At 39.5% G+C, this 17,652-nt stretch overlaps 1 protein-coding gene across 2 annotated transcripts in view; it reads right to left on the minus strand.

Moving 5' to 3' along the window:
- Nucleotides 1–17,652, minus strand: part of LOC150085662 (actin-binding LIM protein 2-like) — a 579,562-nt gene that overhangs the window by 118,460 nt on the left and 443,450 nt on the right. For both annotated transcript variants that reach the window (XM_090374167.1, XM_090374166.1), the window contains one exon: nt 5,634–5,779. In XM_090374167.1, coding sequence (XP_090230293.1) covers nt 5,634–5,779 — 146 coding nt within the window. The remainder of the gene's footprint in view (nt 1–5,633; nt 5,780–17,652) is intronic.

The raw sequence follows: 17,652 nt of genomic DNA on the forward strand, positions 1-17,652 counted from the left end.
TCAGTAAGTACTCTGTTTTTACTTTGTCAGCAACCTTGACATATCTTTCCCTGTAGTGTTTAGCGATTTTTGGGTACAATGCCGTCGAAAAATATGCAACCCTGCTCGAGCTGCGGAAAACTTTCCGACTGCCTAATAAAATGTTCTTCATTATCATGCCAGCTTCTTTTTTGCAATTTTTGTAGTGGCATTAAAGATCTAAAACGGACAGCACAACTTAGGAAATCAAAATGGAGATGTGTACCCTGCCGCAAGCAAAATAGGGATTCGTCAGATACAGCTGACATATTGGCTGCTCCCTTAGTGCATCTGCCTCCCTCCCCCACAGTTTCTCCCTCTAGAATGCCGAATGTTGTTAATGACGTCACCACACATATCAATTCCACTCTCAGTGAACCGGCTACGAATAGCAAGTTTTTGCCTGGGGTTACTGATAATTATTCTCAAACGGAATCACAGGCTCAAGTCAGCTGCGCTTTTTGCGGGTGTAACACTGAGAAACTTGAAACTATTGAAGGCATTCTAAGAAAACTGTATTCAGAAAATAGCTCGCTAAGGGAACGTCTGAGCCAGCTTGAAGATTGTCAACGAAAGTCCTTGAGCGTACTACAAGGTCTCTTGCCCGTGAACACTAGACTCCCTGGCCCTGGCCCACTGGAACGCCCATCTCCCACACCTGAGTCATCGCTACTACCCGAAACGGATACATGTACACTCTCTAAAGACAGCGCCTATAGCGCCATGCTAATATCAACGAAACGGAACTCTGACATTGCAGACATGAATGGAGCACAGCAAGGCCAGATGCCCGGACCTCAACCGAAGCAAGCATCCCCACGCCAACGGTATTCCAGAAACAGCAAAACCACCTTGATTGGCACGAGAGTAGTTAACACTAGACTCAGAATACGAGATCGCCGAGCCACCAGCAATACTCATGCAAATATCTTCATTAGCAGGCTGGATCCGTTGACAAGAGTTGAAGAAATTCAGGCACTATTGATGGAACTAGGCATACCCGGTAAGCCTTTCAAAATAAATACCAAGCATCCGTCTTATGCTTCCTTTAGGATTCAGATTGATGGGCCTAATTACCAACAATACCTCAATGCAGAATACTGGCCCAGAGGTCTGTTGGTAATGCCATACTATGGGACACCAAAGAACAAGAACTTATCAAGCCCGAACCCCATTCCACAACAATGTATAACTACACCAGCATAGCTACCTGTCCTCTCTAGCGGAGTCTCCCAAATTATATCCGAGAGCGAGTGCAACTTATGGATGTCTAAAGTGGAGATGACGAGCGAACATCGGACCGATCACATTCCAGTTAGAATATCCAGAATGAGAGCACATCGAACGCGACATCGATCCTGGGACGAGATTTCAGATCATTATGTGAAAAGCAAATACTGTTCCAAGAGTAATCTCACCATAGTACAACCTTCTGCCGAAGTAAAAATTCGATGTTTCCTACAAAACATCAGAAGTGTCAAAAACAAGCTAGATGGTCTACTTGATTTGCTTTCCTGCTCAGAGTACGACTTCGTCATTCTGATTGAAACCTGGCTCAGAGATGAAATGGAAATTGCTGCCTTCACCTCAAATCTTGGCTATCACACGCTGGCTGCTAATAGAATTGGGAGACGAGGTGGCGGTGTAGCAATCTGTCAAAGGAGTTCACTACCACTGATTAAGGCTTCCACTTATCCAGGAGGTGACATAGAAGCTGTTCTTGGAATCTACCGAATTGCTGGCTTGTCGATCTCTGTGTGTGCCGTTTATTTACCTCCACCAGTTTCTGAGGATTCTGTACTTAATCTGACAGCATGGCTGTCATCCACAATCAATAATCGGCAAAAGCTCATCATCCTCGGAGACTTTAACCTTCCACTGCCAGCCACAAAGAAGATCCTAGATACTCTGTCATTGAACATGTCGGAAATGGGCATTGGTCTTATTCATGTTCCTCCCTCACACGGCGATGCCACCCTGCAGCTCATCTTCTCAAACTGTTTAGTAGAGGAAACCCTGACCATAACTGAGAATTTCCTCCCATCCGATCATGTTCCGATTGCTGCGATGATATCTCTGCAGGCACCTAAGGATGAACGTACACAAGTACAAACTACGAACACTGTTAGGAGAGTATACAATCCAAAATACATCAACATTGAAAAAGTTACTACCCTTTTCCAACTTTACCCATGGAATATACTGGCTGAGCTTAACATAGATGAGGCTGCCTACTGGCTTTCGAGATGGATGGAATTCATTGCAAGGTCTGCAATGTCCAAAACTTGCATCCTTAGTCCCCACTCAAAGCCATGGTGGAATGACCTCCTGACCAAGGCCTTTAGGGAAAAACAGGCAGCCCATGCCTCTTACAAGAAGTTGCCTTCACAAGAGTCATACGCCAGATTTTCCAAGGCAAGGATGGATTTCCAGAAGAGGAAACAATTTTCTATTGACAATTTCATGAACGGCCGGCTATCCAGGGGAAAACGTGTGTGGTCCACTAGCCATACTTGCGCCCCTCCATCTTTAGATGTCCTGGAATGGTGTGAGCATGTGCTGCGTTTTAAGCGAGATCACCGTGTGTCCGAAGCATATCCTTGGAATGAAGCGTTTAACATTTCTTCACCTACTAGTAATACAGAAATTTCCGAAGAACAACTAATAAAAATAATAAATTCACTACCTGACAAGTCCACCATAGGAATTGACGCAATACCTCTGTTTAGTCTAAAAATTGCTTCTCATTTCATCAGCAAAGAGCTCACTCAACTCTACAACAAAGTACTCAAATTTGCACAGGTGCCTTCAAGCTGGTTATCATACAGAGTCGTGGCAGTTCCGAAAAAGCCTCATGCGAAAAGACCGGCTGACTTCAGACCAATATCAATTGCCTCTCCCTTCCTGAAATGCCTCGAGAAGTGCATCTATAATGATGTAGCACTCGCAATCTTTGCGCATAGGCCAAAACACACCCATTATGACATGCCTAATAGATCTACGGTAACCTGCCTACAGTCATTATCACAGAAAATACTTCAGGCCTGGAATGACAACGAAGATCTTCACACCATTTTTCTCGACATGAAATCTGCTTTCGACTCAGTCCAAATAACACCCCTTCTTGCCTTACTTGAGAGATTCTACGGGATATCCGGAAATATGCTCGAGATCCTCAATAATTTGCTATCTAGGAGAATGCTTCACTTCAAAGGCGATAGCGTTAAAGTTACTAAAAGCGTCGAAGTAGGGATCCCACAAGGTGGTTGTCTCTCAGCCTTGTTATTTGCAGCAATATTCGTTCCACTAATGGATCAAATTCCAGCGTTCCTATCATATGCTGATGATATTGTTTGCTACTTGCCATGCAGACGCAATGTTGGTCCTTCACAAGAAAGACAAACCGCCTCTGAATCATTAAACAGCTACCTAAATACATTCTGTAAGTATGCTAAATTTTTTGGCCTGTCAGTCAATCCAGAGAAGTCAAACTATCTCATCTTTACGCCAAGTCGGATGACTTCTACTGATACTGCATCTTCTCTACTTCCGGTATTGGCAGGAAATGTCCTGACTCCCACAGACAGTGTCAAATTCCTAGGAGTAATCCTGGATGCCAACCTCACCTATAAAAAACAAATCCAAGCACAGTATTCCAAAGCCCTAAGAGCATTCTGGGGAATGAAAATTGATCTGTGCAAAACGCACAATAAGAAAATAATCAAGAAGTACCTTGCAACTTACTTCTGTAGTGTGCTATCCTATGCCGTGGAAGTTTGGTCGGCGGCACCACCCACCAGCCTCAGGAAACTGTGGGGCCTCGAATTCTGGGTGCTGAAGTGGGCCAACTTGTGGTCGCACCAGAACTACACAACATCTAAATCTACTCTCTGCTGCAACATGCAATATACGCCCATAGTCCACAGAGCCCATGTACTAAAAATAAAGTCATTCCTTCATCTATGCTCAGCTAAGCAGGATCACATCAACATCTGGAACACGGTTGGTTGGCGTTTGCCAGGCAGACATCTCCGTAGTACTCCCTCCTTATGCTCAAGGCTCCAGCGGTTACAGAATTTCAAGAGACACTTCCCTAATGTGACTCTGGACACTCTCAACTCGCTCAACATCGACATCGACCTGTGGACGATAGACAAGGCATACCGAGATGGCATCTTGTCCTATCTTGCTGTTTGTAAAGGACATTTGTGTAAGTGCCGATCTTAGTTAACTTATGTAATTTGTTTCTGCTCAACTTGTATTCCTTTTTCGCTGTAATTACTACTTCATTCATTTTTACATTTTGACTATTATCTTTGCTTCGATCTATTAATTATGATTTAGTTATTATTATTATTTTTTATTATTATTATGATTTTTTTTATAAATCAAAATCACTTGTATAAACAACTAATTGTAAGATTCCTCTGGCTTTCTGTGTAAGGAATCACTAGTGTATAAAAAAAAAAAAAAAAAAAAAAATTTATGTTAATAAAGAATTTTATTATTATAATGAATAATGCCCTGTGTATCAAATAATATGATAATCATAATTTTTACATTTAATAAGTATTATCAAGCTTTTTTGAGCCTTGGAGAAGTCAGTCTTTCAATGAGAAGTCTGGGCCTTTGTTTCTAGTGTTAGCTAAACATCCACAATTTGTCACTAGTAATAATAGAAAACACAAAGTATGGGTGAGCAACAGCACAATGACAAAGATTTCAGCACACAAAAACACAAACTTGCCTGAAATGCATCACTTCTAAATTCTGCACTAAAGTTGATGCCACATCCCACCAAAGGTATCAATTTTACCAGTTACTTCATGGATAATTAAACATCAATCACTCATGGTCAGATCATGAACATGAGTGATTAAAAAAATATTTGTTTTTGAATTCGAAGGGTGACCCTCTTTAAACTTTGTGAACTACTAAAAAGTCTTCACACAACATGTAGCATCTTTTCCAAAACTGTTTTAATGTTTTGTTGGTTTCTGCTGCACTTTTCCCTAACTGGAAACAAAATTTGATGCAAATTCACTGCTCAGTAAAATTGCTTATTTTAAAATACTACAAACATGTAAAACAATTTCTATTCATGTGCCTTAATTCAGACTGACTGCAGATAAATGGATGATTCATGTGTTATATGTCTAGATGAGTTGCTAACATGTGACAAGTTGCAATGTGCTACAATGGTGAAATTTCAAGACGCAAAATCTCGAAACCTTTTGACCACACCTAATATACAATAAATTTTAAATAATATTCATATTAATTCATGCCTTCTAAGTGTCTTTAATTCAGACAAGTTCGATTCAACAGTGTATTCCTTATACAATTGAATACATGGTATTATTTTTTCAGTTTATCCCTACCACACCCCATGGGCACAGCCCATGGGGTGTGGTAGGATTAAACTTCATCTAATGTAATATCTAAGGGAACTGTAACTTCCCTCTCACTCATACTTTGTAATGTTAATAATAAATTAGAGACTTAGAGGCTACAATTAAATGTATAAATACATTGGAAAAAGACTGAAAATAAAGATTTTTATCTCCTAATATTACTTATTAATAAAAATATACAAACAGGTTAACTATACACACCTTTCCAATTCCAGTAGCTATTTTGGATAGTTCTTCCTCTTCTTTTTTTAATTGCAATGTTTCATCTTCTTCTAATTCCTGTTCTTCTGCTTCTTCTTCATCTATGCCAAAATCCTTTGAACTGCCACTCCATCGTCTTCGTCTCTCTAAAACAATAGTATTAGTATTAGTAAAAGCCAAAAGATGCAAGAAGTAGACTTTGCTACATCAGGGGAAAAAAAAAAAAAAAAAATTGTCTATACAACATACATCACTGTTATCATACTCTTTTCACTGCCATATCCAGTTGCCTCTTAAACCTCACCCATCCAGGAAGACAGTTTATTCCAATGGTCAACAGCTGACCAAATGTAAACTTCCTCATATCCAGTCTATTAATTTCCCCAATAGTTTATATTTATTGCACCTCTCCCTTTTGTGTCCTCTTTCAGTGTGAAAATCCCACCATCATTCCATTTGCTCTGCCCCTTTCTGTGCCTTATACACCTTGATTAGAACCTCCAATATGCCTTTTTTCCAAGTTCTGTGTAAGCTGCATGTTTTTAATCTCTCCTTACATATAACCCCAGGGGCTCACAACTGGTGAGTATGGGCTTGGCACATCCAGGGTCCTGAGCTGGATATCATCATTCTTCTCTTTCTTGGTGATTCTCTTCTACTTTTGATTCTTGTTTTCTCTCTCTCTCAGGGTAATTCAGAATTTTTTTTTTTTTGGCTGGTGCAGCATAAGCCTCAGCCTTCCTTGCACCATAATTATGACTATTAATAATAGTCATAATTAATAGTCATAATTATGACTATTAATAATAATATGGATGTTCCTTCACTATTTTCACAAGACGAGATGCCTGTCTTTGGACCCTTTCAAGAAACTTAATGTCCTTTTCTTAAATCAGCACCAAAACCAGAACAAAATATTCTAAATGTACTATGACTGGCTTGTGTAACAGAACTATAATTTTCTTCTCCTTAGATTCAAAGGAATTACCATTCCTTTGAATCTAAGGAATTATTTGCCATTCCGCTCCTCAAATTCAAATGGAAGGTAAATCACTGAGAAGGTGCTGTGCACTTTCTTGGCTGCCTACTTATGCTACACACTAAGCTTCACGTCAGATTGTATCAAAATGTCCAAGTATCTTTCCTCATTTAGACCCTTCAACCCACTTAATTATATTAGCTGGGTTGAAGGATCAAACAGATTCAAATGATAATGTACAGGTCATTATGATAGAAAAAAATTAATCCTTCTGGACTGCCACTATTTAAACTATACATTTCTTGTAAAATCTTTAGCCCTATTTAGAGTAAGCTATTTTTCTTATAATCTTTGCTTAATACTATCAGTTCATTTTCTTCTTAGTCTGCCTTTGAGCCTATTACCATTCAGTTTTGCTTCAAAATCTGTTTAGCTAATCTGCCACCCCAGTGTGCTTCACCTGTGACTTGTTTTTTTGTTATTCTGAGATTTTTCTTATTGAACTCAGGCTTACACATGACCAGCTGAATAAGAGGAGTTCATCGCAATGCATCCCAAGAACCATTGAAAAAAGGTGCAAAAGGATTTTTCCCGGTGTGTTATATGCCCCCGCAAAAAAGGACCAAAAACTGCTAACTTTTGCTGCAAATATCTGAAGGCTGATGTGCAAAGTCCATCTGAACAGTGTATGCAATCAGTGTCTATATTCAGTGACACACTCGTTGAAGTCATTTAGCTTGTTTCCTAGCATTAGCCTCCTGTTCTTTTGAACCATTGGTATCCTCAGGACATCTTATAAATACCAGCTTTGGCAGCCATAAACCCCTATATCATAAATGTGTGTATATTATCTTTCCCCTCCACCCCAACAACTAGCAGCTTCCCTGAACTTTTAAGGACTAGTCAGGCCTTAAAGGTTCAGGGAATAATTTCATTATTATTATTTTTGTGTAGTGGGAGTGGGCCAAGTTATACTGGATGATGAGACCTGTATCAGTAGCATTAGCATTAGTAGGGCATATGATGCAAGAAAGCAAGCTTATATAGCATCAGCCAATAAAAAAAAAAAAAAAAATCCACCTTTCTCATTTCACCCATCCATTCACTCCAAATGTTTGTCTAGTTTTGCCTTGAAGTAATTTAAGTTTTATACTGCCTGACCTCACTATAACAGATGGAAGTTTGTTCCAACTATCAACCACGTGTGTCTGGCCCCGAGTGCCAAGCGATAGTGACAAGCGATTTTCTTCCAGTGATTATAGAGTGATCTCCAAAGTGATATAGTTTCTTTATTTTCCAGTGCGGCTGTTATTTTATTTACTTGAAGTGGTTCTGTGCTTTAAAAGTCAAAAGTAAGAACCCAGAAAGGCAATCCACCTTTCTTTTCTTATTCTTTATATATATATCACTAACCAAATCAACTAACTTAAACAACCGCTTGGTCACTGGTGGCACCGCTCCTGCCTCCACGTGGCGGGGCCGGTAACCTGGGGGAAAAACCAACCCTCGGGGCGAAAAGGAGCAAAGATGGAAACAAGCGAATTTCCACGTTTAGAGCCAAAGTGCTCTCAACATGAACTTGACAATGACACCGACCATGACTTCTCTCTTTCAAAGAGACTTAAAAAAGACACTAGGAAGCAGGAATCTCCAGCTTTCCTAATAATACACTCTTTGTCATCCCAACCTGTGAGCAAGCTCTCACCTTTCATCATCCAGAGATGCCTAGAAAATGCTGCAGGTTCACCAAAAATGGTTAAACGTCTCCAATCAGGAGATCTACTAGTGTAGTGGGAGTGGGCCAAGTTATACTGGATGATGAGACCTGTATCAGTAGCATTAGCATTAGTAGGGCATATGATGCAAGAAAGCAAGCTTATATAGCATCAGCCAATAAAAAAAAAAAAAAAAGACATTCTGAGTTACTACTAAAACTTACTTCTTTAAGCGGAATACCGATTCAGGTCACCCCACACAACACACTAAATTCTTACAAAGGAGTGATCTCTGAATGGGATCTATTATATGTTTCTGAGGAAGAAATTGTCCAGGAGCTAAAAGATCAAAATGTCTCTCATGCAAAACGTATCATGATCAGAAAAGACGGCAACTTAACTCCCACGCGAAACATAATCTTGACTTTCAGTACTCCAAATCTACCGGATTCTGTCAAAGCAGGTTACTTGAATTGCCGCATTAGGCCTTATATCCCAAATCCACTCAGATGCTTTAAATGTCAAAAGTTCGGCCATTCTCAGACAGCATGCCGTGGAGACGCCATATGTCCAAACTGCAGCTGCAAGAATCACACACAAGCAGAATGCAAAGCTCCAACACCACAGTGTCCTAATTGTAGTGGCAAACATCCAGCCTACTCTAAAGATTGTGAACTATGGAAGATAGGAAAAAAAATACAAAAATATAAAATTGAAAATAAAGTCTCTTACCAAGAAGCGAAAAAACAGATCAACTTAAGTATGCCAAAGCGCACTTATGCTTCTACCACTCTCAGACATGAATCAGTAGCATGTCAGACTGAAGTATCCATCTCTCCAAATATATCAATATCAGACTGGGCACGATCAGTACTCTTGATCCAGCATCCATCTAAACCGAATTCAATAGACCAAAGCAATAACACGCCACTCACAATTCCAACCCAGAGACTTCCGCATCATCAGGCAGCAGAAAATTTGCAAAAACCGTATTCTGCTGAGACGAAAGTATCAGGTCTAACAAGCATGGATACGGATGATTCTATCGGTCAAGAAGAACTGCTTGAAATACATGCAGAAGATGATATGGACGATAGCAATGAATCGGGACGTCCCACTTTTCCCCGAAGAGAAAAACCAAAACCGGACCGTCATAAACAGTCAACTTATAAAAAGCAGTCAGATACATCTTCCACGAACAAAACCAAATAATGGAAAACATCATTCAATGGAATTGTAGAGGTTTTCGTAGCAACATCGATGATATTAATGAACTAATTCACTGCTTCAATCCGGTAGCTATGTGCCTACAGGAAACCAACTTGACTCCCCAAGTTTCCACCACAGTCAAAAATTACACTATCTACAGACAAGATAGATCTGACACTAATAGTGCTCATGGAGGAGTAGCCATCCTGTTGGACTCAAGAGTTCCTTCCAGATGCATTCCATTGCAAACCTCTTTAGAAGCTGTTGCCACACGCATAGTAATTGGAATCACTGTTACATTGGTCTCAATTTATCTACCACCTAATCGTCCATATTCTATTCAGGAAATCGAAGATCTCGTGTTGCAACTACCAGTTCCCTTCTGTCTACTAGGTGACTTTAATGCTCACCACCCATTATGGGGTTCTTCCAGCTTAGACAGGCGTGGAAAACTTGTTGAAACGTCAATAGATAGACAGGATCTAACGTTGTTAAATACTGGCTCTCCTACCTATGTTCATTTTCCTACCGGATCAACCTCTGCAATAGACCTTTCCATTTGCTCTCCAGTGCTCTATCCAAGTATCCAGTGGGTAACTCTTAACGACCCTCACAACAGCGATCATTTCCCAATAATATGCAAAGTTCAAACTTCCTGTTCATTACCAACAGACAATCCAGTAAAATGGAAATTTCCAAAGGCTGACTGGATAAAATATAGCACGCTTGTCTCGTTCGACAACCATATCATACAGTGCTCTTCTATCAACCATGTTACTGAACATATAATAACAAACCAAATATTAACAGCTGCAACCGCTGCAATTCCACAATACCAAGTCAGGAAAAGGCGAAAATTAAACTATTGGTGGAACGAAGAGTGCAACAATGCAAAAAAAGAGAAAAACAAAGCTTGGAATCAATTCCACAAACATCCAACCACTTCCAATCTTATTAATTATAAGCGACTTAGAGCAAGAGCCCGTTATATCAGACGGAAAGCAAAAAAAGAATCTTGGATTAAATTCGCTTCCTCAGTTAATAAAAATACAGACATCAGACTGATCTGGAATAAGATAAAATTGTTAAATGGCAAAATTCCTCCAACATCTACTCCACTAATTAACTGGAATGGACAGGAACTCTCTACTCCTGCAGAAATCGCAAATGCACTAGGATCTGTATTTTCCCAGTTGTCCTCCTCAACTTCTTATGACCAATCGTTTCAAAAAATTAAAGGCGTAACTGAAAAATCCAAACTGAATTTCACTGACAGATGTGCACTAAAATATAATCAACCATTTACCATGGTTGAACTCCAGCATGCTCTTACCAACACAAGGAACAGCGCTGCTGGCCCTGATGGGATATTTTATATAATGCTCAAAAATTTAAATACAAAGTCACAGTCATCACTGCTGTTCTTCCTCAATCGAATATTCACTGAACATACATACCCAAGCTCCTGGCGTCATTCCTACGTTCTGGCTATCCCAAAACCTGGTAAAGACTATTCTGTTCCTCAAAACTACAGACCAATTTCACTTACCAGCTGTCTGAGCAAAACCCTCGAAAAAATGGTTCACCACCGTCTGACTTGGTATCTTGAGTCCCAAAACTTAATCAATAACAATCAATTTGGTTTCAGAAAAAATCAATCATCATTGGACTTTATGATTAAAGCCGAAGCAAACATCAGAAATGCATTCATCAAAAAGGAGCATCTCGTTATGGTCTGTCTGGATAATGAGAAAGCCTTTGACACCACATGGCGTTTCGGCATTTTAAAGGATCTACATTCTCTTGGCCTGAGAGGAAATTTGCCATATTTCATCAAAAATTTCTTAGAACAAAGATCCTTTCAAGTTCGTTACCAAGGAATTCTCTCTAAAAAATTTGTTCAGGAAGAAGGAGTCCCTCAAGGGTCCGTTCTCAGTGCCACTCTATTTGCAATTAGAATTAATCACTTAACTGAACTTATTCCGAAAACAGTGGACTCATATCTTTATGCCAATGATCTCACAATCTCCTGCCACTCTCAAAACATGAACTACATTGAGAGACAATTGCAGATATCAATAAATCAGATCCAGATTTGGATGACACAAAACGGTTACAGACTATCCAGCCAGAAATCTACTGCCATTCATTTCTGTACCATACGTAAAATGCATCCTGATCCTGAACTCCATTTAGATAACCATCTTATTCCAATAGCAAATAGTATTCGTCTACTTGGCTTAATTTTTGACTGTAAGTTAAACTATCAAAAACACATTGAACATCTCCGGACAGCTTGCCAAAAAAAAATGAACATACTCAGAGCCTTATCAGCAACAACCTGGGGAGCAGATCGCTACACCTTGCTTCACTTATACAGATCCATAATTAGATCTCGTCTGGACTATGGCGCACCTGTCTTTGATTCTGCTAGGGAAAGTGTCTTATCTCGTCTCAACCCTATTCAACATTCAGCTCTAAGAATAGCTCTAGGTGCGTTCAGAACATCTCCAGTGCAAAGTCTCTATGTAGAAGCCTACGAAGCTCCTCTAAACATCAGAAGAAAGATGCTACTATTGAACTACGCAACCAAGATTCAAAGTCAGTCGACGCATCCTAATTGGTCAATATTTAATGATCCGCCACTCACCATGTTTTATAGAAACAAGCCACAAGCAACTAGGCCTGCAGGTATTAGGTTAATGGAACTAGCAGAAAACTGGAACATACAACTCAATAAAGTCCACCAAGAACCTACAGATCACGTTCCTCCATGGTCTGTCATCATACCATGTTGTGACTATTATTTCCACCAATGGGGGAAACACTCTTTAACGGGTATTAACATCCAGCAGCTCCACACTGCACATTTACAAAGTTATCCCGACTTTGCGAAAATATATACTGACGGCTCAAAGTCTGAGAATGGATCAGGTGCAGCAGTGGTATTCCATGACACTATCACTTCCGTGTCACTTCCGACAGAATGCACCAGTTACACCACTGAATTATATGCTATAAAACTTGCTCTGGAAAACATTTCCCATCTCTCAATCAAAAAGAGTATAATCTACACAGACTCGCAAAGTGCCCTATTAGCAATGCAAAAGATTTCCCCATCTACTCATCCGCTACTACAGCTAATCAGATCAGAATTGATTCGTCTCCGAGATCATCGGCAAAATGTTGTCCTCTGCTGGATCCCAGGTCATACTGGAATACCGGGAAATGAAATTGCAGATGATGCTGCCAAGCATCCATCCAGCACATCCCCAATGAATTTTCTGGTCCCATTCAGGGATTACCAAGTACATATACGAAATATGTAAGGAACGATGGAAACTACAGTGGCAAACGCACATTCACAACAAACTCCTTGAAATTAAACCTATACCGCAATTATGGGCCTCCAATTTTCGCACAAACAGACAAGAAGAGGTTGTCCTGGCCAGAGCCCGAATAGGCCACACCCATTTGACCCATCTATTCCTGTTATCAGGTAATGACCCTCCACAGTGTTCACATTGCCACAAGCCACTCACAATAAAACACATACTCCTGGACTGCATCTTGTATAACAACTCCCGTCTAATTTCATTCACTTCTCTCTCAAACTTACAGGAATTGTCACTTCACCATATTATAGGCGAAAATTCAAACCTTACAGAATTCTTTTTCTTTCTGAAACGAATCGGTTTATATAACCGTTTCTAACTGCTTCCATAGAAGCCAATAAAATTAGTACTAACTACTATGATCGGTGCAATATGGCCTAAGTAGCCTTTGCACCAGAAAAATCCAAGCACAACAACAACAACAACATCAACCACGTGCTGGCTAAAGGTGAATTTCCACACATCTATTCTACAATTGTCTTTCTTCACTTTGAATTTATGCCCCCTCAGGTGAGTAATCTCAGCAAGAGGAAAAATTCCATTAGCATTGAGCTTGCTTTAATCCATTCAAGGCCTTATACACCTTAATTAGATCACTTCGCAGGTGGCTAGTCTCCAGAAGCTGCAATTTGCAGAACTTAGGCCTTTCTTTGGAAAATAGGCCTTGTCTTCAGGTTGCATATCATAGAAGTTTCTAGTGACGGCCGACTAACTGGCTAAAATAAATTTATTAAAATAAACAAATGATATATACATAATTTAAAACAGAGATAAAATAAGATAAAAGTGTTAAAATACAATATAATAAAAGCATTAAAATACACAGAAGCTTTCGAGAAGGTGAATGGTATTCCATTATATATTGTTGGTTACAACAGCAAAAGTCAACTGAGCATGATCATGTATCAAGAGTCTGGTGTCAATAGAACAGAATTACGTATATGTGATGACTGCCAACACTCACACATTGCAATAAAATACATTCCATAATATGATGCAAGAGCACTTCCCTCGTGCGATTCATATTACTATTATTGGTAGCTATGTGCAGTGCTTCAAGCCATGAGCACTGGCAGTAATCATGTGAATAGTCAATGATTTCAATATCCCGTATGGGATCAAGATTGTGCTGCTCAACCCAATAATGCTTGGCAACTGCGGAGCATTCAAAATTAGTGGTTCGCAGTCACCTCATTGAGAAATCCAGTCTTTCAATCTTCTGCCAGACTCGCCCACATAACATCCCCCACAATCTGTACATGTAATGCGGTATATGGAACCACTCTCTAGAATAGGAGGAACGGGTGTTTTCACCTTAGAAATTTCCTCCCCAGAAGCTGCACACATTGTATATGATGGAGACAAAATTCTAACAAGACATTCCGATACGCCAGAATAATAGGGGATGTAGATGGTAGAGATAAATTCATTGGCGTGAGGAGGGTTAGGTTGCACAACAGATTCGTGAGCCTGAAGCTCATCTACCTAGAACCTGAGGTGGATGGATAACCACAATTTGAAAGCTCTGCCCTAATTTTGGAAATCTCCAATTACCTGTCACCAGTTGAACTAGAGTGCATCCGAGCATGGGAGAATAAAGTGCGAGCAGTGCAAAGCAAATGACCATGTGCGTGCACAGACCAATAATTGGTAAATTGGCCTGCACACATTAGCTTCCTAAAAACAGAAGTTACTAAACACAAATCCACGCAAATCCAAATGTCTATTGATAACCACTCTCTGTCTTCTCCCACTCAACTATCCTTTTATCCATTGTAGCAACTTGCCCTTAATGCCATACTGCTCCAATTTGTACAGTAGTCTTCCATGTGACACAGTATCAAAAGCTTTCCTAAAATCCAAGTATATGATATCAAAATTATTCTTTGCATCCAATTAGTTTGTGACCACATCATAGTATCCAATCAAATTTGTCAAAGACTTTCCTTAACAAACCCATGCTTTGTCTGAACTATAATTAAAGTCTTGTCTAGGTGATCCTGCATCGCTTTCTTAACCAGTGCCTCCATTAATTTCCCTGGAACAGAAGTTAAACTAACAGGTCTGTAATTACTCTGTCACCTTTTGATCTCCCCCCCTTTGTGAATTGTGGGCACATTTGCACATCTCCAGTCCATGCGGACCTCCCTTGAGTCCAAGGAAGCTTTCATAATTATGGCTAAGGGTTTTCTTCCTTCCTTTGCTGCCTCCTTTAATAAATTGGAAGGAATCCCATCCACCCCAGGTGCCTTAAGTTTAACTTCAACAATTTATCTTCCACTTTGCTCTCAGTTATTACAAAATTACTTAGCTCCCTGTTAAAGTTTGATAAACTTCTGGTATTCCCCTCCTTGAGTATCTCCTTATGTGTGAATGTAGATGTAAAATACTCATTCAGTTTATCAGCTATCTGAGCATGATCATCAATAGTGAAACCATATATGTTAAGTGGACCAATCCGATTCATCCCTTTCCTTCTAGAATTTACATAAGTAAAGACCTCTTTGCTGTTTTTCTTTGTATCCTTTGCTAAGGATTTCTCATAAATCTGCCTTTGCCTGCCTAACTTCCTTTGTGACTTGATTACAGACTAGCTTATATCTGCCATAGGCTTCTGCATTGCCTGATAATTTATATGCATCCCGTGCATTTTTTTCCCTCTGCCACGAGCTGCATTAATTCATCTGTTATCTATTTAGGCCTAAACCTTGAACAGTATTTCTTTGTTGGTATGAAAAGCCTAGTACCCTCAGAGATTAAGTAGGTTTTCAGTACACTGAAGTTTCTGTACTGTTGGGTCTTCTGTGGAGGAGATATCCAAGAAAAGCAGACAGCTCTTTTCTTCTATTTCCATTTTGAATTTTATGGATTGGTGTAAATTGTGTAGGCCTTTCTGACTGCTATTCCAGTTGCACAATATGTCATTGACATAATGCCCCTAGAATTTAGATTTTAACCTTTGACCATTTAAGGTTTCCAGCCAGGTCATGAATACCTCAGCCAAGAGCAGTGAGAGTGAGTTGCCTATGTTAAGAATAGATTTTTGTGAGAAAAGAAGGTGGTTACAAGGATTAGTCACCTTATCCAGCAGCTCATCTTCCCTTAAACAAACCTCAAATTACCAGAAGATAATCCAAGAGGGCCAAAATACCACATTGGAGAATCCTATATGTATCTTCAGTAAAGATGTGAAGAACACAGGAAGGATATGCAGTATGGTAGGTCCAACAAATCAGATAAACCCTACCATCCTTCCAATGCAGCAATCTCTGGGAATTCAGGGAGACATTTGTGCTCACCACAGATGAAAACTACAAAAGAAGAACCTTCAAGGAAGCTTTTTTTATTAAGCTCTCTGGTGATCTTTCCATTATGAAAAAAATGGGGATCAAATTTTGACAGACTATATTTAAACATTTTCAAAACAACAATAGAAAAGGAAATAAAGAAATGATTACATTCTATTTCTTCCTACATAATACATAGCATATAATACTATCGAGTGAACAGCATCACGCTCTTTGAGACTGACTGCATGCTACCCAGATATCCAGAACTCCAACAGATTCCTCCGGCTCAAGCTCCTCAACATGGGCACCTGTACATGGTGAGGGGAACTTTCACAGTGATGCTGCTGGTCCTCCAGCTTGGGATGTTTGCTGTGCATTGCGACCCATGGAAATTCAGAAAGGGGGATACCGGTGGCTGATAGGGCCAAGCTTCAATTTATATTTTTATACTTTGATATACATTTCCATTTTTTGACATTATAACCTGTTTAGGTTATCAAATAGATTTTTGATGTGTTTTTTTGCTTGGCACATTATGGCCTTAGTTGCCAATGTGCCATAAAATACCAACCAACCAGGCTCAAGATTTTAGCCTGGTACCAGCCCATCATATTCAACGTTCATCCATCTGGTCTTGATAACCTTAAACTGTACCTTACCTGGTCTCTTTATATGGCCCTGCTCGAGGAAATTTTTTGTTGTTTGTATTATAGTGCAGGAAGTAAGAAGTCCAGTTCCTCCAAAGTGTATGTAGGTAAAATTGTTGTGTTTCTATTTAATATTATTATTATTATTAGCTATATGGTGCAAGGAAACCTGAGGCTTATGCTGCACCAGCCAAAAAAAAATTCCCAAGTTACCCTGAGAGAGAGAGAGAGAGAGAGAGAGAGAGAGAGAGAGAGAGAGAGAGAGAGAGAGAGAGAGAGAGAGAGAGAGAGAGAAGTAAAAGGGAATCACCAAGAAAGAGAAGAATGATGATATCCAGCTCAGGACCCCTGGGCGTGCCAAGCCCTGGGGTCATTGAGCACTCATTTGGCAGGGTAATTTCCCATCACTTTCTATGCACATTCACTGAGCTTAACAATGGCAGTGTTTTGTTTATATGGATGAGTAATGTCCACAGTTTAGATAGAAGTGCTTACAGCAGTACAAGAAATAAATTTAGCTTTAATAAAAGCATTGGCAAACATCCAGGCAAATTACTTTCTTCAGCTATTTTTACTTGTGATCAGTCATGTTCAATGTGTTTCAGATGTTACTAGTGGTCATATTAAAGAAATTTCTTAAATCCAATCCAAAATTATCTTTAATATGATCACCTCAAAGGTAAAGGTGTAACATATATTATTTAAATTATTTTGTTTGAATGTCAGCAGATTAAGACAGTGATCTTCCTGAATGATTTTCTAGTAGTATTTATCTGCAAAAAAT

The sequence above is a fragment of the Mastigoproctus giganteus genome, chromosome 5 (genome assembly GCF_048544385.1).
Source record: "Mastigoproctus giganteus isolate SK-2022 chromosome 5, ASM4854438v1, whole genome shotgun sequence".
NCBI lineage: Eukaryota > Metazoa > Arthropoda > Arachnida > Uropygi > Thelyphonidae > Mastigoproctus > Mastigoproctus giganteus.